The sequence below is a fragment of the Staurois parvus genome, unplaced genomic scaffold (genome assembly GCF_062004578.1).
Source record: "Staurois parvus isolate SC_StPar_1 unplaced genomic scaffold, SC_StPar_1.0 ptg000025l, whole genome shotgun sequence".
NCBI lineage: Eukaryota > Metazoa > Chordata > Amphibia > Anura > Ranidae > Staurois > Staurois parvus.
In genome coordinates, this window is record NW_028317821.1 from 3,378,711 (window position 1) to 3,403,952 (window position 25,242).

Genomic DNA, 25,242 nt, shown 5'->3' on the forward strand with positions numbered 1-25,242 from the left:
GCCCGCAGAGCCCTCTGATGTGGTGGCTCTTGTCCCGGCTGGAGTGATACCAAGTGCACTTCACCCGGGACCTTCTAGCAGCCTGGAGAGCGATGCCAGCAGAAGCTGGAAGAGGAAAAGGTCAGTGTATTAAGCAACGCATAGATTGCACTTTTGTAAACGATATATTAGCACCTATAAAGGGTTAACAACTATTAGGCTCCTTTCACACTGATACAAGGGAGCATACGCTCCCCAGAGCTTTCCTGTGGGTTAGCTGCATTGAGCCATGGACTTCTATTATATCCTGAGGGTTTGCAGGAGTCTGGTGCACTTTCTGAAAGTGTACCACACCCACAAGATATAATAGAAGAAAATCGGAGCTATACCTCAGGAAAGAGGCAGGTGCCCTGCAGTGAATCAGTGTGAAAGCAGCCTTATAGGGGGCTCAGGACAGTATTATCATTTATATTTGCAGTTGGGGGGGTCAGTAAAACCCTATATTTGAGATGTGTTTTTACTACACCCCTCCAACCACTGGTGTAGCCTCAGGGGTCGCAATGGCAACCCCACCCCATACTCCAGGGAGCCCGTGCGGCCTCCCTGTCACATTCTGTTTTACACTTGGATAGGTGAGGCGGTATATACAGGAACCAATCCTCTCCATTTTCCTCCTGCATCCGCTGAAAGCCAGCTTCTCCCCCTCCCGCCAACATTCAGAGGCTGCAAGAGGAAAATGTTCATTATGCTATTTAAAATAAAAAATTCAAAATTCTGAACCATTTCATTTAATTGTGGACCGCTACCGGCTACCAAATCACTTAAAGTGTTAGTAAACCCAGGACTCTGCATTCACTATATCTGGTCTCCCACAATACACAGAACATGGAAATGCAATTATTTTAGTAAATATAAACTGCTAAATACCTTTTCTCATAAGCAGTTAGAGCAGTCTTGTGACTTCTATCAGTATCCAGCAGAGCACTGGTAAAAAATTTAGGGTTTTTGTTCTGCTCTAGGAGGATGCAGAAGCCCTGACCTCTGTGTGGACAGTGCTGATTGGCCCTGTGATGATCACATGTACTCTCCCAACAAAAAAAAAAACCTCTAGCAATACACACCAAACTGAGCATGTGCAGAGTGACTCCACACAGTATGTCTTAAGAGGTGATAAGAGGGGGGCACTGGAAGAAGGGGAGGATCAGAGAAATAAGGATCAAAAAGCGGTTTTACATAATGCAGAGGATTAACCCCTTAGGTTCCACAGTGAGTATAACAAGCAGACTGATTTTACTGTTGTGGGTTTAATAACACTTTAAAGTATAACTGAAGGCAAACTTTTTTTTTACATTTTGGATAGAGTGGAGAGGGATTAGAACTCCTGTCGGGTTTTTATTGCTGACTGTGCCCCCATTAGGGAGATTCCCCCTCTCTATATGTCCTGTTTACCATTATTATTGAAAGTGATAGAAAATCCCTAATGTTGGGTTATTATTATACAGGTATTCTATAGTGCCAGCAGTTTACACAGCGCTTTGCAACATAAGGACAGACAGTACAATTACAAGACAAATGAATACGTTTCAGATGGCCTTGTTCGTTGGAGCTTACAATCTAAGAGGGAGGGTCGAGAGATACAAAAGGTAATAACTGTGGGGGATGGGCTGATGGACAAAATATATGTACAGTTGTTAGGTGGGGGCAGGATAGGCCTGAGTTTTCAGGGATTGTCTAAAAGTGAACACAGATGGGTTTTCCCCAGAAAAGTAAGAGGGGGAATCTACCAATGGGGACACTAATTCTGGTGACCTGGGGGTCCCCAAGAAATTCCCTTCACTTCCTGTCCCATAGCCAAACAGGAAGTGAGAGGAAATCCCTGTTTGGCTATGGGACAGGAAGTGAAGGTAAATGTTCCCAATGGGACAAAGATGGCGAAAAGAAATCTTCTCTATCCAAAAATGAAAAAAAAAAAAGGTTTTGCCTATAGTTCTACTTTAAGTGGCCCTCTTCAAAGAGTTGAACACCTCTGCCCTAGAACAAGAGAAGAGGGAAGATTTTCCTGTGGGGACAACTAAGGGAAAAAAATTTAGATTTCCTCACAATTCCTGTGGCATATCTGTGACAGGAAGTGAAGGAAACTTTCGCCAGTACGACAAAGCAGCTAAGGTTTAACCTTTTGCTGTTCTACCCAGGGGCAGACTGACAACTCATGGGGCCCCCGGGCAATAGGGGATCATGGGGCCCCTGTGTCCTTGCCCAAACTCAAAAAAGCCTATGAAAAAGGTACCAGGGCCATCTCATGGGGCCCCCTACTGACCCTGGGCCCTCGGGCAGTGCCCGAGTTTCCAAATGGTCAGTCCGCCCCTGGTTCTACCCCAAACTAAAACCGCTGTTGGCTGTGCATTCACTCTAACATTCTAGCAGATACATTTTAAAAATCCCTCCAACTTTATATGGTCTTGTTGTTAATAAAGTTGGTAACGAGAACTCAGAGCTGCATCTCTGCCATTAGAGGAACGTGTCATCCTGCCACTTCCTAGCTGGGTGACGTCAGCCGGTGCAGTGTGCCCGGGCGCCGTTCTGATTGGTCGGCCGGGAGGACGTGGCAGCCGGTGTGAAGCTACCTCAGCTTCCGGTGAGCCTTCCCTTTCGTGCTCGAAGATGGCTGCCGCCTGGTTGCTGCTGTCTCTGGCCGCCTGTGTGGGCCCGGTGTCCTCCCTGTATTTCCATATCGGGGAGACCGAGAAGAAATGTTTCATTGAGGAGATTCCTGACGAGACTATGGTGATAGGTGAGGCACAGGGGGCTGGAATCCTGCTGCGGGGAAGAAGTCATGGAGCATAGCCTGCCATAGTCCGTGTCTATTGTATGTCTATGTTAGGGTGGCAGGTGGGACCTGGCAACTTTTATGAGGAATAATGTGGAGGCAGCCATAACTGGCCTGTCATCCTGGAAGTGATTGTCCCCTGGAATCAATATCTCCAGTCACAAGCCTGAAACCATGAATGGGATGAGGAAAGGGAAATGTTTTCTTCATATTTGTTCCATTCCAGGGACAGCGGAACTCCGGGAATTAGACCAATCCTAGCAGTGCTCAGCCTCCCCTCCCATAGGTAAATGCTTGTCTTAATCTACAAGTCTATTACCTTCTCGTCTGTCCAAAGCTGTAGGCGGTTCCTCAGCACCATCACATGCATGGCAGAGCTGTCAACCTTGCATTGTACATAAGGAGACATGCGTGGGACTGCCACTGAGAACGCCTTAGAAAGACAGCCGCACTGGATGGGTCACACCACTGAAGGAACCCTGCTGACGCCAGGATTAAGGTACGTATTGCACCTCACTTCTGCACCCCTAGATTGCAGGGGGCCTGCTGCAAGGGCAGACTTTGGCTGCTTTCACACTGATCAGTTTTTCTTCTGTTTTGGCATTAAGTACTTGCCTACCTCGCACTTTTACCCCCTTTGTGCCTAGGTCAATTTTTTGCTTTCAGTGCTGTCGCACTTTGACAATTGCGCAGTCATGCAACACTGTACCCATATGAAATTTTTATTTTTTTTCACACAAATAGAGCTTTCTTATGGTGGTATTTAATCACCACTCAGTGTTTTATTTTTTTGCACTATAAACAAAAAATAGGAGAAAAAAAAAGTTTTTCTTTTTATCATAAACTTTTGCAAACGGGTACGTTTTCTCCTTCACTGATTTGTGTTGATGAGGCTGCACTGATAGGCACTGATGAGGCTGCACTGGTGGACATTGATGAGGAGCACTGATATGCAGCAATGATGGTCACTGATGTGGTACACTGCTGAGTGTCACTGCAGGGAACTGATCATCAGTGCTGATCTACTCTGTGACAGCTGCCTGTTATTGGCAGTACTGCTATCTGTATTTGTATCTCCCTCCTAGATTGTAAGCTCGAAAGAGTAACCCCTCGTGTGCTGTTTGTAGTTGCTGTACTGTTTCATGTATTGTCCCCCCCCCCCTCTATTGTACAGCAACCCCTTTGGCGCTATATAAACTCGATGTAATATATTTACTCTGTAAATACACTGTAAAACCGGCAACTGTATTTACTCTGTCATCTGCTGTGTCATTGGACACAGCTGATCACGTGGTAAAGGGCTGCTGTGATTGGCCTCATCACTTGATCATAGAGATCGCCAGGTGCACACCCCTGGGAGTGCACGGGAGGATATAGTCATATGACGCCCTCCCAGAACTGGACAACCGCGCTGTAGTGTGGTTAAAAAAGGGAAGAAAAATGCATGAAAACTAAATCCTATGGCACTCTTTACAGTGATCAGTTGCGTTTTTCAAAGTTCTGCCAGCTGCATTTTTGGTGCGGTAATGAAACCGCATCAAAAATGCTCCTCTCCATTAAAAAGCAATAGAGAAGGTAGCAAAAATGCACCCGTGGGTGTGTTTTTTGAAGCGTTTTTAGAGTCGCATGTCGTGTGGGTTTTTTTTTTTTTTTCCCCCCACTGGTGGGAGACGCAGTAAAAAACATGCCTTTTTACAATGGAGCCGTGTGAAAGTAGCTGTTTTTTGGGCAGCATGGTAGATAAGTGGTTAGCACTTCTGCCTAGCAGCAATAGGGTTATAGGTCCAACTCCCAGCCACGGCACTACTTGCCTGGAGTTTGCATGTTCTCCATGTGCCTGCATGGGTTTCCTCCCACACTCCAAAGACCTGGTGGTAGATAAATTGGATCCTATCTAAATTGGCCCTAGTATGTGTGTGTATGTATGAATGTGAGTTAGGGACCTTAAATTGTACACCCCTTGAGGGTGAAGGCAGGGACTGATGCGAATGCACAAAATTTATTTAAAGCACTGTGTAAATCGACAGTGTTATATAAGTACCTGTAATAAAGTAAAATAAATAATTCCCAGAATTCAGCTTTAAAGTAGTACCAGAGCCTTGTCATTTTTAGCCAGATCACATTGTTAAAGATTCATGTTGCACAAGGCAATAAATAATTCCTCTCCAAAGCAGTAAGAAAGATCCACATGAGTATATCTGTCTAGAGCAGGGGTCCTCAAACTGCGGCCCACCGAGGACATTTATCCTTTCCACCGGCAAGGGCATATTTGCCGCGAGGAAGGGACACTAAGCACAGGGGCGGGCAGGGGGCTGCTGTATCTTACCTGGCTCCGTGTCCCAGTCCCACAACGATCCAGTTCAGGAAGTGCTGCTCCTTCATTCACTCCGGCTACTCCCTCACTCGATGTTTGCGCTGCCGCTCAGCTCCACCTCCTCACCAGTGATTGGGCGCCAGAACTGTAGCTCAGGAGAGGCACACAGGCGGCCAATCACCTGCGAGGAGGCCCCGCGAACATCGAATGAGGAAGAGGCCGGAGTGAAGAAGGACAGCTGACAGGTAAGTGTGCCGTGCAGATGGCGTTGCTGCAACCAGGTATGCTGGCTGCAGCAGCACTATGCTGGAACAGGGGTCAGCAAGTTAAGTGTCATTGGTGTCAGTGGGAGGAATAGTGCCCCATCATTGGTGTCATTGACACCAACGATGGGGCACTGTTCCACTCCCCACTGACACCAACGATGGGGCACTGTTCCACTCCCCACTAGTATGACAGCTAAAGTTCTGGTCATCGGTTACAACCTTCATGTAATGTTCACTGCAGGTTGACTTTAAAACCCAGTTCCACCCTTTGTGTAACCCCCAACCCATCCCCCCTCCCTCATTCCTTTTTTTTTCCCTTTTCTTTATACATACTGTTGTCCTGTAGTTGTCAGTCCAGTAACACCTTGGGTCCTTCCTATTCTTTATTAGCTGTAGTTCGCCTGGACACTCTGGTGCTCTCACATAATGATATGTATTCCATGTTTTTGAAGCACTGTGACCAAGCTGGATGCCGTGACCTCAAGAGGCATGTCCATGCTGGTGGCCTGGGTTCACTAGAATGATGTGCAGCTTCCATCTTTCCCAGGAAGGATGGAGCCAAGAGTCTTTTGGGGACAGCAGATATTGTTTTTTATTATTATTATTGTCTTACATGCTAGTCAGTAGGATTAAAAAAAAAATATATTTTTTTTTTATTTGTTTTTGTTAAATTAAAAATGGCATTGGTGCTTTAGCTTTGCTGCCTGTAATGCTACCAAAGCTTGGCTTAGCTGACAGCACATTAGTATATTTCCAGTGGCAGTATTCTGCTGCAGGGGTATAACTTGAGCTACTCATAATACTTTAAACACCTCATCATAACACCCTTCTGAGTGCCCCTAGCAAGCCACTCGATCTGTGTGTGTCTGTTGACACACAGCACAACTCATCCCCACTCCCTCCTTACAGGAGCCATTGGTCTCCTGTTGCCTCTATTTCCTGTGAGAAGAGAGAGCAGTGCTAGATCAAGATTGGGCTCAGGTAATTATTGGGGGGGAGCTGACCATTGAAGGTGTTTTTTTTTTTTTTTTTTTTTTTTTTTTTTTAACTTTTTACCTTTAATGCAGGAAGTGCAATAAAGTAAAAACTGTAAGCCCTTATGACCACTTTAACTTAAAAACACAGTACTAAAACTATATTGTGGAAAAGCTCTAAAGTGGGACAGCACAGTGGCTTAGGTGACACTGGGGTGCTCGGTCTGAATCCTGGCCAGGATGCTATTTGCATGGAGTTTTCATGTTGCACTCACTGTGCTTGCATGAGTTCCCTTTTCCACACACACACCAACCCCCCCTCCCGAAGCCATTTGATTTACCGATTCTGGTAGGTTAATTGGATCCATTCTAGAATGTGTGTTTGTCAGTGTTGTGTAAGTGTCTGTAATAAATATATAAATAAAGGTGATTGTAAGCAGTTTGACATTCAGGTAGTTTCTGATGTTCTGCAGCAGACAAAAGAAAATCATTCTATACGCATGGCTAGTACAGTGTTTGCATGCCTACCTTTTTGTATTTCGAAGACTTTTGAGAATACTTCTGGGGCTGACACACTTATATTTTGATTAGCTATGGTATATTCTCCACTTCCAACAGGACAGCTACTTGAGAAAATGATTGGCTCTGCCTTCAACAGGAACCACAAACATTAGTATTTGGTCTTGTGACATCTGTAAATAACAGGTGCATGATCGTGACTTGAAAAGTATACATACAGCAAGAGGTGTCTTTATGTCACTGCAGGTAATTACCGCACGCAGCTGTATGACAAACAGAGGGAAGAGTATTTGCCTGCAACACCCGGGCTTGGCATGTTAGTAGAGGTGAAGGATCCTGATGATAAGGTGAGTACATCATTCCAAACTAGTTTTTGAGTTGTAGCTATAAAAATGTCCTTTCTAATTCATGGCAAATGTTTCCATTCTAGGTTATTCTGTCTCGTCAGTATGGCTCAGAGGGGCGCTTCATCTTTACATCGCACACTCCAGGAGAGCATCAGATATGCCTGCATTCTAACTCGACTAAATTTTCCCTCTTTGCTGGTGGCATGCTGGTGAGTATTGGATCCTCTGTAATAGACACAATAACTATTGCAGGGTTTAACAAATTATTGTAGATTTAAGAAACCAGTTCGTACATGAAGAGAGTCAAGGAACATTGATTTAGTTTCTCAATGATAGAAAATAGATTCCAAAGTTTTGTTGTGTGTCTAACTTTTCTTCTGTGCATTAAAGCTTGGGATTGTTAAGCTGACTATATCAACCCAGAGATCCAGGTTCCCTCCAAAAAACGAAGTCAGCAGCTACAAATACTGTAGCTGCTGACTTTTAATCTAAGGACGCCTATCTGTCGGTGCTTTGTAAATGGGTCAGTATTCTGGGACCTGTGAAGTGTCCCAGAAGGCTAGGTGGGGGGGGCTGAATTTCCGGCTCAGATTGCTGCAGCGCATCTGACTGGGAGTGGGTACCTGTCAAAACCACGTACCCGCCCCCCCCTCACAAAAGTGCCAAATGTGGAGGGGGGGGGGCCCTTTTGGGTGAAGTTCCGCTTAAACAGTAGATGCACTTTGATGTTGGTTTAGGGGTGTGGGGGGTTCATTTGCGCAATGTTGCATCCTAAATATGGTGATAATATAGTGCAAAAGGTGGAGTTGGCCTTTAAAACATACACTAGATTGCCAAAAGTATTATGACGCCTGCCTTTACACGCTTCCCAGTCTTAGTCCGTAGGGTTCAATATTGAGTTGGCCCACCCTTTGCACCTATAAGACCTTCAACTCTTCTGGGAAGGCTGTCCACAAGGTTTAGGAGTGTGTCTATGGGAATGTTTGACCATTCTTCCAGAAGCACATTTGTGAGGTCAGGCACTGATGTTGGACAAGAAGGCCTGGCTCCCAGCCTCTGCTCTAATTCATCCTAAAGGTGTTTTATCGAGCTGAGATCAGGACTCTGTGCAGGCCAGTCCAGTTCCTCCACCCCAAACTCACTCATCCATGTTTTTATGGACCTTGCTCTGTGCACTGGTGCGCAGTCATGTTGGAACAGGAAGGGGCCATCCCCAAACTGTTCCCATGAAGTTGTCCAAAATGTCTTGGTATGCTGATGCCTTAAGAGTTCCCTTCACTGGAACTAAGGGGCCAAGCCCAACCCCTGAAAAACAACCCCACACCATAATCCCCCTCCACCAAACTTTACACTTGGCACAATGCAGTCAGGCAAGTATTAAAATGTATTTTTTAATAGTTCTGCAATTTCTTTGTATTAGACCTAATGTAAGCCCCAGCTCCGCTGTTTTTCAGACAGGGGAATGGACAGCACTAGAATTAAATCAAGTAGAGAGCACATACATCCTTTGACCAAGTGCTATCCTTCACTATCCCATTGCACTCCTGACCAAGCTGTAACGTTTGGTATGCAGTGAAAAGCGGGTGGTCAGTATCTTGCTATGGTGTACGTTTTTGAAAATGGGTAAGGCTTAGGAGGTGCATTAACATTTGAATGTAGATCACAAGAATCATGGTTGACAGATCTTTTAACATTTAGAAACATGTCTTTTTGTAAAATATAGCTATTTGATGTAATGAGATAAGGTTGCTTGATGACTAAATTTTCCATTCTTTTTAACAGTCTGTGCATGGGCAGTTTTAATTTTTCTTTACACATGAAAACCCATGTTTTAACCTTTTGACACCTTTGGTGCTATCCTGTCTTTGTGGGCAAGTCAATAACATAAAATCTGTTTTCCTTTCTTTTTTTTCTTTTTTTTTTTTAAGCTTTTGCATTTCATGCTCCCTGGGGCTCATTTACCTGAATATTTTTATCCAGGCATGTTACTGCGAACAGCATATGAGTTATTCATTGCTTTTGACTGCTGACCAGTTTACTTGGCTTAATTTGTGTCCTTGAAGCCACCTTTTGCCTACGTGGCATATTTTCAACACTTTCTGATATGTGTGTTTTTCTCTACAGAGGGTTCACCTTGACATCCAGGTTGGGGAACATACCAATGATTATGCCCAGATTGCTGCTAAGGACAAATTAAGCGAGTTACAGTTACGTGTACGACAACTGATAGAGCAAGTGGAACAGATTCAAAAGGAGCAAAATTACCAAAGGGTAAGGGAATAGCTAATCTGGTGTGTGCGCGTGTATGTGTGTGCGCGCACATGTGTTTTGGTTTTATTTATTGCCATTTTTTTCTGCTAAAATATTTTTGACCTTGCCGGATGATTCTATATGGTAACACATATGGTAAATGTATTTCTTAATCCCTGTGCAGATAGGATCTCCATCTTGCTGTTGTTTATGCAAAATAATGGGGAAAAAGGGGTTATTTGCATTCAGATGAGTAGATTGCTAAAGCATTAAAAACTGTGCTATTGATTGGTATCAAATAAGGTATCTAGGAATGCCCCAGTAATGACTGGTCTTGTAGCACCATAGGTCAAAGATGGGGGAGGTCCACTGTATATGAAATAAGAACAGACCTAGTGCATCAAAAATGGATAATTAAAAAAAAAAAATAAAGCATTGCACTCAAGTGTCACCAGATGTGCTGTGTATATAAGCCTTGTGTAAGAGTTTCCAAAACCAGCCCTGCATGCCAGAGGGCTGGTATCCGCTCAGTTTTCAATACAGCACAGAGGGCCACCTGAAGATGAACAGCAGCATCAGTGTGGTTCAGTGGCATATGGTATCGGACAGCTAGGAAGTGCATTTTGTAGGAGCATCCGCCTTTGTCAAGTTATAGAGGTTGTACATAATGTAGAGCTAGTTGCTCAGCAAGATGTCCATTCGGGGACTTTCTCGTAATGAGCTTAAAATTAGCTGTTTTGGAGGGCAATATGATATCATCTTTTCTCCATCATGGCACAAGTGTCAGGTTTTATTGCAGGATTACGTTCTGCCTGACCATTCTGTTGATAATGATACACAAAAGACCCTCATAGAACAAGTGGGCTATTTAAAGGCTACGTTCACCTTGATCAGCTTCCTACAGCTCTGTGCCTGTACGTCTATACATACTGTCTGTTTCAGAGCTACAGGAAGTGTGAATGGACTACAACTACGCTGAGCAGCATGCTTGCAGTCTAAGTACAAACTGTTTTCTGTGGTAACAGATGAGACTTGCAGTTTTTTTCATTCCCTGATCCCTGTGAATGAATTGTGTGACTGTGAGGGAGGAGGCTTGGGGGAAAGGAGATTGAGGAGTGAGGGGAACATATGCTGGAACATGTTACACCCTAACCATGGATGTAACATATCCAAAAGATGAACTTATCCTTGAAGGTTAAATGAAAAAAAACTATAGATTCTGTTACTTGACAGTTTTACCCTCCAGCAGGTTAATTGGGGTGTCAGTTAAAAGCCCTGAGTAGAGGCAGGAGAACATTCTGTCTCAATGGGGCTCTGACAAAGTTGACTTTTTTTTTTTTTCAGTAGATAATGCAAATAAACAAACCCAATGTATGAGTGGAGGGTCAGATTTTTACAAATGCCCATTTACAGTGTTTTTACTTAAAGTGGAATTACATTTTTTAGGTACCCCTGAATGCCATGATGTCAAATGAGAAATGAGTGCACCCAGCAGTTTGTAAGATGTCAGCCTTGTACACTGAACTGTGCATGTACGGCTGTCTGTAATCAATGCGTAACAAAAAACTAGCAGGCGGGGAATGATTTTATGGCAAAAGAGACATATTTATCTGCTATGAACATTGCAGTCATAAGTGCACAGACATGTCCCAAAGGAGATAATGAAAACTGTCATCAGTAATGAAAAACCACTGCTGCCATAGTAAATCACATGAGTGAATCCAGGAATACTGACAAGAGCCAGGCGCTGTGGAGTTTATAATTGTATAAAAACACCTTTTATGGAGGTGTGCCTTTAATAGAAGAATGAAGTGTAACAAGGTAAAATGTATTAAATGCACAAGCCTGTGGCTTTAACCACTTCCAGACCGGACACTTTTACCCCCTTCCTGACCAGGGCAATTTTTAGCTTTTAGCGCTATCACACTTTGACAATTGCGCGGTCATGCAACACTGTACCCAAATGAATTTTTTACCATTTTTTTGAGACTGATAAAGCTTTATTTTGGTGGTATTTATTCACCACTGGGATTTGTATTTTTTTTGCTATGTAAATGAAATGTCCAAAAATTTTGAAAAAGTGTTTTTTTTATAAAATTTTGCAAATAAATATTTCATCATAAATCTTAGCCAAAATTTATTCCGTTATCTTTTTAGTAAAAAAAAAAAAATCCAAATTAGTTTATAACCAAAAATTATAATTTTTAAACTTTTTTTTTTTTTACATTTTTATTTTTTTATATTTTTTATTTTTATTTTATTTTTTTTACATACTGTCACCCTAGCAGTACAGTGTCACCATGGTGACACTGTACTACTTGTGGGGGGTGATGATTTTTTTTTTTTTTTACACTGATTGCTTTTACACCCATATAGGATGTAAAAGCAATCACTTCTGTCTGCATTCTTGCACTCATTGAGAAGTACTGAGTGAGCTGTGATTGGTCACAGCTTGTCACATGGTACAAGGCTTTTGTGAATAGCCTTGTACCATGTGACCTCTGTGATCATTCACAGATTTCACACGTAGTAAGCAATGATGTCAGAAGTGACATCTTGCTTACTACTTTGCATGTGATCGGGACCTCGTACAGAGGTCCCGTCCGACGATCGGTGTTTCACTGTGTCCGGAGGACACAGCGGGCACCGGATCGCGGTGCTGCGCGCTCCGAGGGAGCGTGCACAAGCAGGGTGCGGGGAGGCCGTTTATGAACGGCCACCCGACCCTGCAGTGCTACCGTCCGGCCGTTTATATGCAACGGCCGGTCGGGAAGTGGTTAAGATGCCAGGTATCCTGAAGGATGGCCCGTCTGCTTAGACGGAGGGGAGGAACCCACGCTGAAGCCGCAGCTTAGGAAGAGGAGGCCGGTTGCCAGGACAACACGTTTCTCGCGCATGTGCTTTCTCAAGTCCTCTTCCTATGCTGCGGCTTCAGCGTGGGTTCCTCCCCTCCATCTCCCTGACATTGTGGTGACGTCACCCGGTACATCGCGACCTTGTGGTCCCTGTTTGACAGGCGTTCTTCTCTTCCGCAGCTCCCCTCTGAGCGGACGGGCCGTCCTTCAGGATGCATCTTAAGCCACAGGCTTGTGCATTTACCGTATTTTACCCTGTTATTCTCCATTCTTCTATTAAAGGCACACCTCCATAAAAGGTGTTTTTATATGATCATAAACTCCACAGCACCTGGCTCTTGTCAGTATATTTATCTGCTAGCAGTGTTTTACATTTCAGGCTTAGACCAAGTCAGTCCATTTTATTTATTTAACTTTTTGTCTGAGTATAGATTCATGTTTGTCCCATGCATGTTTAAATGCTTATAGTTGACTACCTCTGCTGGATGGCTATTCCAAGCATCAAAGAGCAGTGCTTGGAATATGCTTACAGCAGAGGTAGTGAATCGGTCAACAATAAGTATATTCAAACATGCACGGGACAAACCTAGCTATATTCAGGAAAAATATAGACAGACTCCATGGACCACTTTGTCTTTTTTTTTTTTTTTTTTTTCTGCTGACACACTGTTTCTATAAATCAAGGTTTCAATCTTTCTCTGTTTCTGACCTTTTTATTTCTGTTCCAATTTAGTGGCGGGAGGAAAGGTTCCGTCAGACCAGTGAAAGCACTAACCAGCGTGTTCTGTGGTGGTCTATTGCCCAGACTCTGATACTTGTGGCCATTGGAATTTGGCAGATGAGGCATCTTAAAGGTTTCTTTGAAGCAAAGAAACTGGTGTAAGCTATTCGAAGAAAGCAGGGTTTGTTTTGCCAGAAATTATGGACCCCACCACATCCAGCTTTTGCTTCTTACACCTCTAAGATCTGCTGGATGGAACTGTTACAAGGTGACTTTAGCACGTGGGACCAGGACACTCTGCTTTGAAATTCAGTCACATTTTGTCCCAAGCAATGACAGAATTTTGGAACCTTTTTTAAAATATCAATGAGATTTTTTTCCTTGTTTACCATTCATTGATAGTATTCAGATATTACTTTTTTTTTACAAACGAACAGATTACAAAAGTTCCTGACGTAAGCTTGATCTTCCCCTTTTCTGTTTCATTTGATCAGGGAAAGCGCAGCCTGTGCAGTAAAGTCCATTTTATTATTGCCTGTATGATTGATTTTATGGTGAATTGGTCTTTGGGTTCATTTTATTTGCATTTAAACTTGACGGGGGGGGATATTGATTATTTGGGATAGCTACCTGATTTAGGTTTGCACTGCTTTGGAGGAAATGGCCACGGCATTTGATTGAATCAGTTCATTGGAAGATAAATATGTTTAGTGGGAGCAAAGAACTACAGTTCCCAGAAATCAACCTGGTTCCTGCTTATAAACCAGAATGAGATTTTCTTTTTTCCTTGGATCAATTACACTTGCCAAAATACAAATATCACCTACAGTTATTCTCAGAGACTCTCAATATCGGCTCCCTTTAGTGTTCAGGGATTTAAGCCACTGGGATTCTGGCCTATGCGGATCCTGCAGTTACTGATTTTTGAATGTCTGATATTTTTCATGTTTTGCTTTAAATAAAAGAAAAACATATTCCTCCACTTTGGCTCATGGCTTGCTTGTACTGACTTTATGAATATGCTCTCACATCAGGTTTGTTACATATTATATAGTAATAAAAATATTTTGGGGTACACAGCAGGCTGAACATAAGAATTCTATGTTCTGTAAAGCATCATATGTTTACCTGAAACACTTTATAATAGAGGTGCACCGAAATTTCGGTTGCCGAATTGTTTCATCCGAGAACAGCCCTTTCAGCATTTTGCCGATATAAAAATACCATCCGATACAGGTGCCTGAAAACATTGCTATCCAGTGTCTTTTGCCCAGTGCAGTTGAGTAGAGAGAGAGTAGGTGTGGCTAAGGCAACTTGGTTCCTCCCTGCTCTGTTCTCTCCGGGAGAGATGTTGGTTGCGCTGCCCCCCTCCTACAGGAGAGAGACGTGGCTGCACAGTGATCCTTTGGCCATGCAATAACGAAGAGAGTAGGTGTGGCTGTGGCAACTTGGTTCCGCCCTGCTCCATCCTCCCCAGGGAGAGATGTGCGTTGCACTGCCCCCTCCTTCGGGAGGGAGGTGCAGCTGCGCAGTGATGCCTTGGCGCATGCCTAGTGTTAGTGGAGGTGTGGCGGGGAGAATGCCAGCTCCTTGGAGCTATAGTGAAGGGGGGAAAAAAGATGGTAATTACATTGAAAAACTGCCAGTGACATATAGGGGCAGCCAGTGAGGGAGCCTGAGTGTATACACTGCTCCCTCACTGTATACACTGCTCCTCTCCCCCACAACGAGTACCTGTCACTCAAAAGCTATCACAGGGTGATTGGTCCCCTGTGTGATAGCATTAAAATCATAAGCTAAAAAATAAATAAAAATACACATTAAAGTTAAAAAAAAAACCAAAAAACTCCCCTCCCCACCCCCACCTATGCAGATGTTTCGGTTTTCAGCCATGTGAATTCTGAATTTTTCATACATTTTCTCCTGTGTTGAACACCATGCATATAACCATCTACGATATGTAGAAAATAATGTAATCTACGGTAGACTATATATTTGCAGATGTGCCTTTCCTGTCAAGTTCATTGTAGTTATGAATAATTGCTACTTTTCTTTTTTTCTACCTGACTGATGTGAAATGCATACTGTATGTGGTGGAACATTTATTATTGTTTATTACAGGTACTTGTATAACGCTGTCAATTTACGCAGCACTTTACATATATATTATACATTCACATCAGTCCCTAACCCTCAAGGGGTGTACAATCTAAGGTCCCTAACTTACGTTCATACATACTAGAGCCAATTTAGACAGGAGCCAATTAACCTACCAGCATGTCTTTGGAGTGTGGGAGGAAACAGGAGTACCTAGAGGAAACCCGCACAGGAAGAACATGCAAACTCCAGGCAGGTGGTGCCATGGTTGGGATTTGAACCAACGACCCTAGTACTGCCAGGCGGAAGTGCTAACCATTTAACCACTGTGCTGCCCATTTTCTGATTGATCAAAGATTATCAGACGTTATTGCCTACAGGAGTTGGAAATTTTTTGTAAAAAAAAATAAGCTACTTGCCCAAGGGACAATCTGGGTCCCCGTCTACTTGTCTCTCCATAATAAAAATAAATAACAAGCGAGCGCACGATTATTTCAAGCAGCTAGCATGAACGATGATCCTCTATATCCTCAAATATGACAATAAATAGATAATGCAGCGCTAAATTCTGAAAGTGACAAATGCAGATAAGGTGAAGTGTAAAATTATTGAGAGCTAAAGTGACCACAACACATATAGTGTATCGTCAAAAGTTGACGAGAAAATTAGTGACTGGAATTTCAAATAGTGACCGTGGTGAATAATTTCAATCAAATAATTGCAGTGATACACTTTGTAAATATTGATGAATAAATGTAAAGATGAAAAAATGAGTCCAAAGTGTTCTGTAAGATCTCCGTGCACGTGACTCCGTGACAAGGGTTTGTAGTATGATTGCACTCACCGGAAGCGCAATGATAATGCGCATACCTCATCCGCAGGTATCACCCACTCCGCTCCTCCCAATATATCTTCCTCTCTAGCTCCCTCATCACCTCCTCTCACGCTTGCCTCCAGGACTTCTCCAGAACCTCTCCCATCCCCTGGAACTCTCTACCACAGCATGTCCGCTCAGCCCCCACCCTGTCTGCTTTTATGCGATTTTTGAAAACTCACTTATTCAGGGAAGCCTACCCCACCTCCTAAGAACTGCTTGAATCACCTCCACCAGATCATCCCCCACAGCTGTCACCTTTTGTATCACCTCCCCCTTCCTTTAGATTGTAAGCTCAACAAGCAGGGCCCTCACATTCCCTCTGTACTGAAATGTATTGTAATTGTACTGTCTCCCTTATATTGTAAAGTGCTGCGCAAACTGTTGGCGCTACATAAATCCTGTATAATAATATAACCAATTTATCCCCGGTGAACTTCTGGGCTCAGGAAAGGAAAAAAGGAACTCCACTGGCACACTGACAGCATACAGGGAATAACTTCAGACCTCACTCACTGGACCTTCACAGCACACAGGGACACCTCTGCTAGTACCTCTCCACCAAGGATAAAGGTTGCCAAAAGAGGATATTCTCCACCTTGAAATGAAATGGCTGTTTCTCTCTGCTTGCTCACAGCAGCGGTGCCATGTAAATCTCCGATAAAATGGTGCCGGCGTCATTTGGGTTGATGTTTATTAGGCAGAGGTGCTTTTAAAAATAACACCTAAACTTTTAATGTTTATAACATAGTGCTGTTTGTCCCCTCCATGTCCCTGCCTGTCTCCAGCACCGCACCTGGGAACTACCAGAAAGGGGTGAGAGCTTGCAGTGTAGTGAGCACTGATTGGGTGCTGCTTAGGTACCTTAGGAAGCACTTGGGTTCTCAGTGCAAGCGCATGCTGAGCAGCCAAATCAAACTCCAGTGTTTGCTCAGTTAACCCCTTGAAGACCAGGCCTTTTCTGGCTTATTTGTTTACATGTAACAATCAGTATTTTTTTGCTAGAAAATTTCTAATAACCCCCTAACATAATATACAGTGCGTTGAAAAAGTATTCATACACCTTGAAATTTTCCACATTCTGTCATGTTACAACCAATAATGTAAATGTATTTTAGGTGACCAACACAAAGTGGCACATTATTGTGAAGTGGAAGGAACATGATAAATGGTTTTCAACCTTTTTTACAAATAAATATCTGAAAAGTGTGGTGTGCATTTGTTTTCAGCCCCCTTTACTTTGATACCCCTAAATAAAATCTAGTGGAACCGATTGCTTTCAGAAGTCCCCTAATTAGTAAATAGAGTCCACCTGTATGTAAGTTAATCTCAGTATAAATACAGCTGTTCTGTGAAGCCTTCAGAGGTTTGTTAGAGAACATTAGTGAACAAACAGCATCATGACGGCCAAGTATCACAACACAGGTGAGGTATAAAGTTGTGGAGAAGTTTAAAGCAGGGTTAGGTTATAAAAAAAATATCCCAATTCTTGAACATCTCATGAAGCACTGTTCAATCTATCATCCAAAAATGGAAAGAGTATGGCACAACTGCAAACCTACCAAAACCCACCTAAACTGATAGGCCGGGCAAGGAGAGCATTATTCAGAGAGGAGGCCAACATGACTGCGTGCCAGTGCACAGAGCAATGTCCATAAAGACATACAGTTGTGGCCAAAATTATTCAACCCCCACTGAAATTGAGTGTTTTGGCCAGTTTGACATTGCTTTTGATCATTCAGTCATCTTGCTTACATTTACATTAAAGAGGCACTTGTAGGTCAGACAAATATAACATAACAGTTATAATGAAATAACCACAAATGTCTTTTCTGTGCTCACAGCATTATCAGTTTTATTCAACCCCCAAGTGACATTCAATCTTAGTACTTAGTACAGCATCCTTTTACAGTTATAACAGCTTTTAAACGTGAAGCATAGCTTGACACAAGTGTCTTGCAGCGATCTACGGGTATCTTCGCCCATTCTTCATGGGCAAAGGCCTCCAGTTCAGTCACATTCTTAGGCTTGCGCACTGCAACTGCTTTCTTTAAGTCCCACCAGAGGTTCTCAATCGGATTTAAGTCTGGTGACTGCGATGGCCACTCCAAAATGTTCCAGCCTTTCCTCTGCAACCATGCTCTAGTGGACTTGGAGGTATGCTTGGGATCATTGTCCTGTTGAAAGGTCCAACGTCTCCCAAGCCTCAGGTGTGTGACGGACTGCATCACGTTTCCATCCAATATCTCCTGGTACTGAAGAGAATTCATGGTACCTTGCACACGCTGAAGCTTCCCTGTACCTGCAGAAGCAAAACAGCCCCAAAGCATGATTGACCCTCCACCATGCTTCACAGTAGGCAAGGTGTTCTTTTCATCATAGGCCTTGTTCTTCCTCCTCCAAACATAGCGTTGATCCATGGGCCCAAACAGTTCTAATTTTGTTTCATCAGTCCACAGAACACTATCCCACAACTTTTGTGGTTTGTCCACATGGCTTTTGGCATACTGCAGTCGACTCTTCTTATTCTTTGGAGACAGCAAGGGGGTACGCCTGGGAGTTCTGGCACGGAGGCCTTCATTACGCAGTGTGCGTCTTATTGTCTGGGCTGAAACTTCTGTACCCACATCTGACAAATCTTTTCTCAGTTCCTCAGCAGTCACACGGGGACTTCTCTCCACTCTACGCTTCAGGTAGCGCACAGCAGTCGAAGTCAGCATCTTCTTTCTGCCACGACCAGGTAGCGTTTCAACAGTGCCCTTTGCCTTGAATTTGCGAATGATGCTTCCTAAGGTGTCTCTTGGTATGTTTAACATCTTTGCAATCTTCTTATAGCCATTGCCCTTCCTGTGAAGAGAAATCACCTCTTCTCTTGTCTTCCTGGACCATTCTCTTGCCTTCACCATGTTTGTAACCACACCAGTAAATGTCTAGAAGGAGCTGAGTATCACAGTCATTTTAAAGCTGCCTAATTGGTGCTTATTATGCTTGATTGCTGCTCGGTGACATCCACAGGTGTTTTCAATACCTGATGGAAAGCACCTGTATGAACCTCTGTTCTTCAGAGTGGTAGTCTTTAAGGGGTTGAATAATTGTGGCAATGAAGAAACCACATAAGAACCATTTACTACTGTATTACATAAACAATTGATGTCATTTTAGTTGCATTTGGGTAGTTACAACGTCCTTGTAGGATTTGATTCTGAATACAATTCCAAATGTACACTATAGTCCCTAAACCCCTTTACAGCATTGGGGGTTGAATAATTTTGGCCACAACTGTAGATGAGCGAGTTTGGGGTGGAGGAAATTGACTGGCCTGCACAAAGTCCTGACCTCAACCTGATAGAACATCTTTGGGATGAATTAGAGCGGAGACTGCAAGCTTCTAGTCCAACATCAGTGCCTGACCTTACAAATGCGCTTCTGGAAGAATGGTCAAATATTCCCATAGACACACTCCTAAACCTCGTGAACAGCCTTCCCAGAAGAGTTGAAGCTGTTATAGATGCAAAGGGTGGGCCAACTCAATATTAAACCCTATGGACTAAGATTGGGATGCCATTAAAGTTCATATGCGTGTAAAGGCAGGCGTCCCAATACTTTTGGCAATATAGTGTATTTATCTATCAAGGGATACCTTTGTGAAACCAGTCTCCACACCCTATAAATTATTGCTAGAACAGAACTCCCAAACCACTAAACCACTCTATACTACATTAAAGAATAGGAGATAGAACTGGGTAAACAAATATCGGAAATCAATTTTTATAAAATAAGCAAACTAACTCACACATCCTCCCATCAACTCAAAAACTCAGGAATCCTGCTACAAATTCTTAGCAAGGTGGTGAAACTACCCCATGTAAAACCTTACTGGATAGGGATCAGATACATAATCAAGCAGATTACACAATGCTCACTATCAGATGACCCATAGCCAGCGCCATTTCATGCAATGAACACCTCCAAGTAGTTGATACTCCACCTCTTAAATGATGGGAAGAGCTTGACCCCTATGAGATGGAAAACATCAAGTATCCCCAGAACAAAAGATTGAGTGTTAATGGTTCAGGAGATTAAAGCAGAGTTCCAGTGAAAATAAATAAAAGTCAACAGCTACAAAAACTGTAGCTGCTTTTAAAAAATATACACTTACCTGTCCCTCGATCCCGTGGTGTCCCTCCCCACAGCCCATTTCACCAGCCGCCATGTGTTCCCGGCGCTGGCTGAAACCAGGTGCCCACTGTGCATGCGCGAGTAGCGCTGTGCTTTGCGAATGGTCCCATAGTCTTCTGGGACATGTCACTAGTCCCAGAAGTCTACGGGAAGGGAGGGGGGAGGACAACTTCTGCTTCTGATCACCTAGGCAATTGCAGCGGAAGTGGGAGCGGGTACCTGTCAATTTCTGCTTTAAGGGCTGGTCCCCCACTCCCCATTAAGGATTGGCACCTTTGGGGAGTGGGGGACCAGTCCTTAAAGCAGAACTTCCCCTTTTGGGTGGAGCTCCGCTTTAAGGAAGTAAAGGAATGGAAGCACAAGTGTAATGAAAAACATGACTTATTCTACCAAATCTAGGCATTATGGATAGACTTTACATCCTCTGACACTTAACAACTGCTAACAAATAATTAAATTCTGCTGGTCAAGACATGATGGGTGGAAGCTTTTTATTGCTATAATTATATTCCAGAGGGGGGTACAGTGAGTCTATTTGTTATTTTTCCCATTTGTTCCATCCCCTTTCTTCCATCATTTATTCTCTGGGCTGGTTTCCAGCGCTTTCCTTATAAACTCTTCATGCCCTGTCCAGAGTGGAAAATAACCCCATGGTTCAATATACTGTCTGGGTAAAAGACATTTAATGATGTATTAAAAGAGAAGTGCGTCTGATGCTGCATCTGTCCCCTGCCAGCTCTAAGACTGAGAACCAAGCAATCACATGATTGCTGAACGCTCAGTTCTCATTCTTCACTGAGCAGACAGCGGTGACTGTTGGTCACATGGCTCTCTGCTCTGCCCCTCCAGTACTCACTGGAGCACTGGGCTGTGGAGGGGGGTGGGTTCAAGATCTCAGTACTGAGCTGAGAGGAAAATCTAGCTGCCAGTCAGACATCTGGGTGGATCCCAATTATATGGTCTGGATCCTTCCAGAGCCTGGAGCAGCTCCGTGATCTCAGCTGACAGTGGGCTTAAGCATGCTCCTACTATTCTTTATCATTTTTTTCTCTGTTTTTGATCTGCTGTTTACTGGCCATGCTGGCCAACTCTGAGTTTGTGGGTGCCCCTTGTGCCTGCCAGGACGTTTGGAGTTTCCCAAGAGGCTCCACTTTGTGCTACTGTTTGGAACTACAGGCAGAGCAAGAGACATAGAACTACTAAATCAGGAGCCATGTCAATCACCTCTGTGAAGGAGAGGAGAGGTATGGCTTTGGTTCTGTGTCTCTTACTTTGCCTATGTAAACATGATGGGAGCAGATGTCTGGAAATTTATAGTTCTAAATGGGAGTGTGCCTGAAGTGGAGACTCCGGTGAGACTCTATAGTAAAGCACCCACATGCCTAAATTTGGCCAGTGTAACTTGGATACAGTTAGTGGAGCAAGGGAAGAAAAATTGCAAAACAATAGCAAGAGTATGTAAATCCTGCTGTAAGCATCTCATTAATAAAAAAAATGTTTCAATATCACTTAAACTCCAGGATAAGCAAATACTGCATAAATACAAGAAGCATGATTATTCTTTCTTGAATATTGGTGTGTTTTGTGGATTATTTCCAGATCTGTCCAGTTATCCACCATAATGCTTTGCAATTTATACAGGAGCTTCCTGTAATAAAGACCAACCACTGCTGCTCTCTCTCTCCTTGTGCAGGGTGACTGGTCTTGTCTCCGCCCCCTACTGTAGTGTTCTGCAGGCAGCCTGTTGTAGGTGAAACTGCTGGATCCCTCCCCCAGCTCTGCTCTCTGCACATGCTATGTACAGTACAGTGATGATGTCAACACTACCTTTACAAGGTTATATCTGGATTTATGAAGGAATTTGGTCACACAACAGGAATTATTTCCCTTTTTGGCTATTGAGGAACATAATTAAATGAAGGTTTTTGTGCCTGGAGTTTAGCTTTAAAGCACATTTCAGCTGCCATATAGGAGCAACATAACAACAAAATAAGTCATCAGTTGATAAGAAGGACCTTGGGCTCCTGCACAACATCCTTGCTTGCCCCTTCCTGCCCCTCTCTATCAGCACTGGGTCACATAAGCTGAGTGTGTGAGAGAACCTGAGGGAGAAGAGAAACAATGGAATACTAGTCAGTACCACCTCTAACGTTGGGTGTCCTGAATGTGCAGATGTTGCTGCATTCTTTAAAACTATTCGTTTTTTACATTTTATAAAAAAGATTGTGCAGAATTTTAAAGGGTGCCTTGCCTGAAAAAAGTTTGAGAAACACTGCTCTAGACCAGGGGTCTTCAAACATTTCAAACAAAGGGCCAGTATCCTGTCCGTCAGACTTTAGAAGGGCCAGATTAGGGCCAGCAGGGGTAGAAAATGTCCTGGTCCCAGCATCAGTGCGGATGAACATAGCTTCAGGGTTGATGGTCAGTAGGAAGAGAAGTACCCCATTATTGGTATTAGTGGGAAGAATAGTACACCATCTTTGGAAGTATTGCCCCATTGTTGGTCTCAGTGGAAGGAATAGTTCCCCAAAGGCCGGATAAAGGGTAGCAAAGGGCCATATCTGGCCCTCGGACCACAGTTTGGAGACCCCTGCTCTAGACTATGGTTTTCCAGATTGCTTTAGACAGTGGCCATGTATGTGTGTCCTAATAGTGTTTGTTATATTGACTACTGTTGATTCCAGCTTGCAGTGTTAAAACAGAGAAGTTTCCAATTATGTGGTCATCAAATACATCAAATACCCAACCTTAGCGATTGTGCTGCTTTGGCTTTGAAGTGTGTGACAAATGGTTGGAATGTTACTGAGTTTAGTCCCCCGGAGCTGTTGGGAATTAGCGGACACTTACCTCTGGGTGCTCTCCTCTGGGTCTGAAGTATTCTTTTTAGTTTATTGGCCACATGTTCATGGGACATACTTTGTCCTGGCACTTACACCCTTTGGTAGTCAATGTACAACTGATATAAATTGCCAGCAGGGAAGAAAAGGTATTTACATACATGCAGAATCTCTTCTGTCATAAAAAACATATAAAACAGAATATATGGAGACTAGGGGAAAAATACAAGCACTCCAGAAGTAATTTATCCATTGTGTTTATTTAGCAAATAAACTAATTTAAACTAGATGTTATAGAATTTCCTGGTCATTTTGATACACAAGTATTTCATTCAAATGTAGGCCATTTAATAATGCATAACCAGTGTAGCAGAACTACACTGCATCTTAGCATCAAAAACCAAAAATGCTGTTTAATTCATTTTTATTATTCAAATCAAACTCCCCCATCCATCCATGTCTCCATGCTTTATTTTGTTGGGAAATTACATTGAAAAACACACCCTAGCATTTCTAGCCATGGCCATCTTAAGTAAGGGTAGATTATTCATGTAGCATTTACTTCCTGGAATTCATCTGCCCTTAGCTTAGGCATGCAAGCAGGAGGGTGAGCTTAGCTGAGAAAATCCCTCCTCCTCTCCTGAAGACTCCTGGCATGTATGGTATAATTTGCACAGGTCTGAAAACCAAAAAGTAAGCGAATAAATAAGTAAAAAAAAAGTTTAAAACGAGTAAATATGATATACCTGCCTATCTATTTGCTAATGCTAGCAGCATAAGGATTTAAAATAGTCAATGTTGATGGAGAGAGTAAAGGTCTGTTTATGGTTTCTTTTTATCAAGCATTGGTAAATGACTGCTGCTCAGTTCTCCGGCATTCTCAGAGGAGACAGTTCTCCTCTGAATGCCTTTTTAAGAAGCGGTGTAGATCACTTCTCCGAATGAAGGGAGAAGCGATCTACAAACGCTTTGAACGCTGGAAAATGGCGGCTGTTACTATAATGTTGCGACATTACAGTAAGAGATCGGTCAAACACCGTTTACTAAGCATCGGTAAATTACCGCTGCTTTGTTTGCGGTTCCTCCAATTCTCTAGCTCTGGGCTGGAGAATCTGGAGGGAGAACACAGATCTCCAGTGAAGGTCTGACATCACTCCTTCATACACAGGCCATCTGTGTGCTGAGATGATCAGTGCAGAACATGTTCTCCGCTGATCATCTCTGTTTTCTAAACCACTAATGATCCGAGATCAGTAATGATCCACAGGATCGCCGCTCATCTCTGTTTCATAAAAGGACACCTTAATGAGCTGGTAGAGCAGAATCCTTGAAAGTCCAACTGTAGTGATTACTACTCTCCACAAGATGTCTACCTAGCTCAACATTTATAGCACATCAGGTTGTTTAATACAGCTTTATGTTACTTTTGCTGTCATGCATTATGGTCCTAATTCACAAAAACATAGAAATACATATTGTACACCTGAACTGTGAAGTGGTGAAATTAAGCAGTGTTATCACCAGCCTCTAAGAAAAAAGGTTTTAGATGTTAATGTATTGTAACAATACCTGAAATATTTCTCTTGCCTTAGCACCTAATTCAAGAATCTCTTCTAATGTGTGAAAAATAGCAAAATGTAGGTGTTAGGGTTGATTTTGCATTTTTATTTTGTAAGTAATTTTTAATTAAAAATGCCTGAACTCCCTTCCCCCTGCAAGGACTACCAGTCCTGCTCATAAAACTTTTTCTCAATTAATGTTGCATTGATTCCACCCAATATCTCCATAAGGACCAGAATGGTAATTAAGAAGGAAGATATAAAAAGAAAAAAAGGAAGGCCCCACCCCTCCAAAATATCCCAGACCAATGCTGAGGGTACATTAGATTTTTCTGCATCTCCACTGCCCAGATGACGGTGTGAGTTCCTTGTCATTGAAAGTTTATGCCCCTGATTGGGGACACCATGGGGTTTATTTACTAAAGCTGGTTTACTCAGAATCTTGTTCACCTGTGCATGGTAGCCAATCAGCTTCTAACCTCAGCTTGTTCAGTTAGGCTTTAGCAATAAAACCTGGAAGCTGATTGGTTTCTATACAGAAGTGCATGAGATTCTGAGTGATCCAGCTTTAGTAAATAAACCCCCATGTGACCAATGGACCAGGGCGTTTGCTGGAACCATACTATTTTAAAACTTTAGCATTC

The 25,242-nt window shown here is 43.0% G+C and overlaps 1 protein-coding gene across 1 annotated transcript; it reads left to right on the forward strand.

Annotated features, from left to right (window-relative positions):
- Nucleotides 1–2,605: 2,605 nt before the first annotated feature.
- TMED9 (transmembrane p24 trafficking protein 9) lies at nt 2,606–14,034 on the forward strand. Its single transcript, XM_089693817.1, has 5 exons — nt 2,606–2,770; nt 7,126–7,226; nt 7,310–7,435; nt 9,351–9,497; nt 13,065–14,034. Exons 1-5 carry the CDS (start codon nt 2,641–2,643, stop codon nt 13,212–13,214), a joined length of 654 nt encoding a protein of 217 aa, XP_089549943.1. The 5' UTR covers nt 2,606–2,640; the 3' UTR covers nt 13,215–14,034.
- The last annotated feature ends 11,208 nt before the right edge of the window (nt 14,035–25,242 follow it).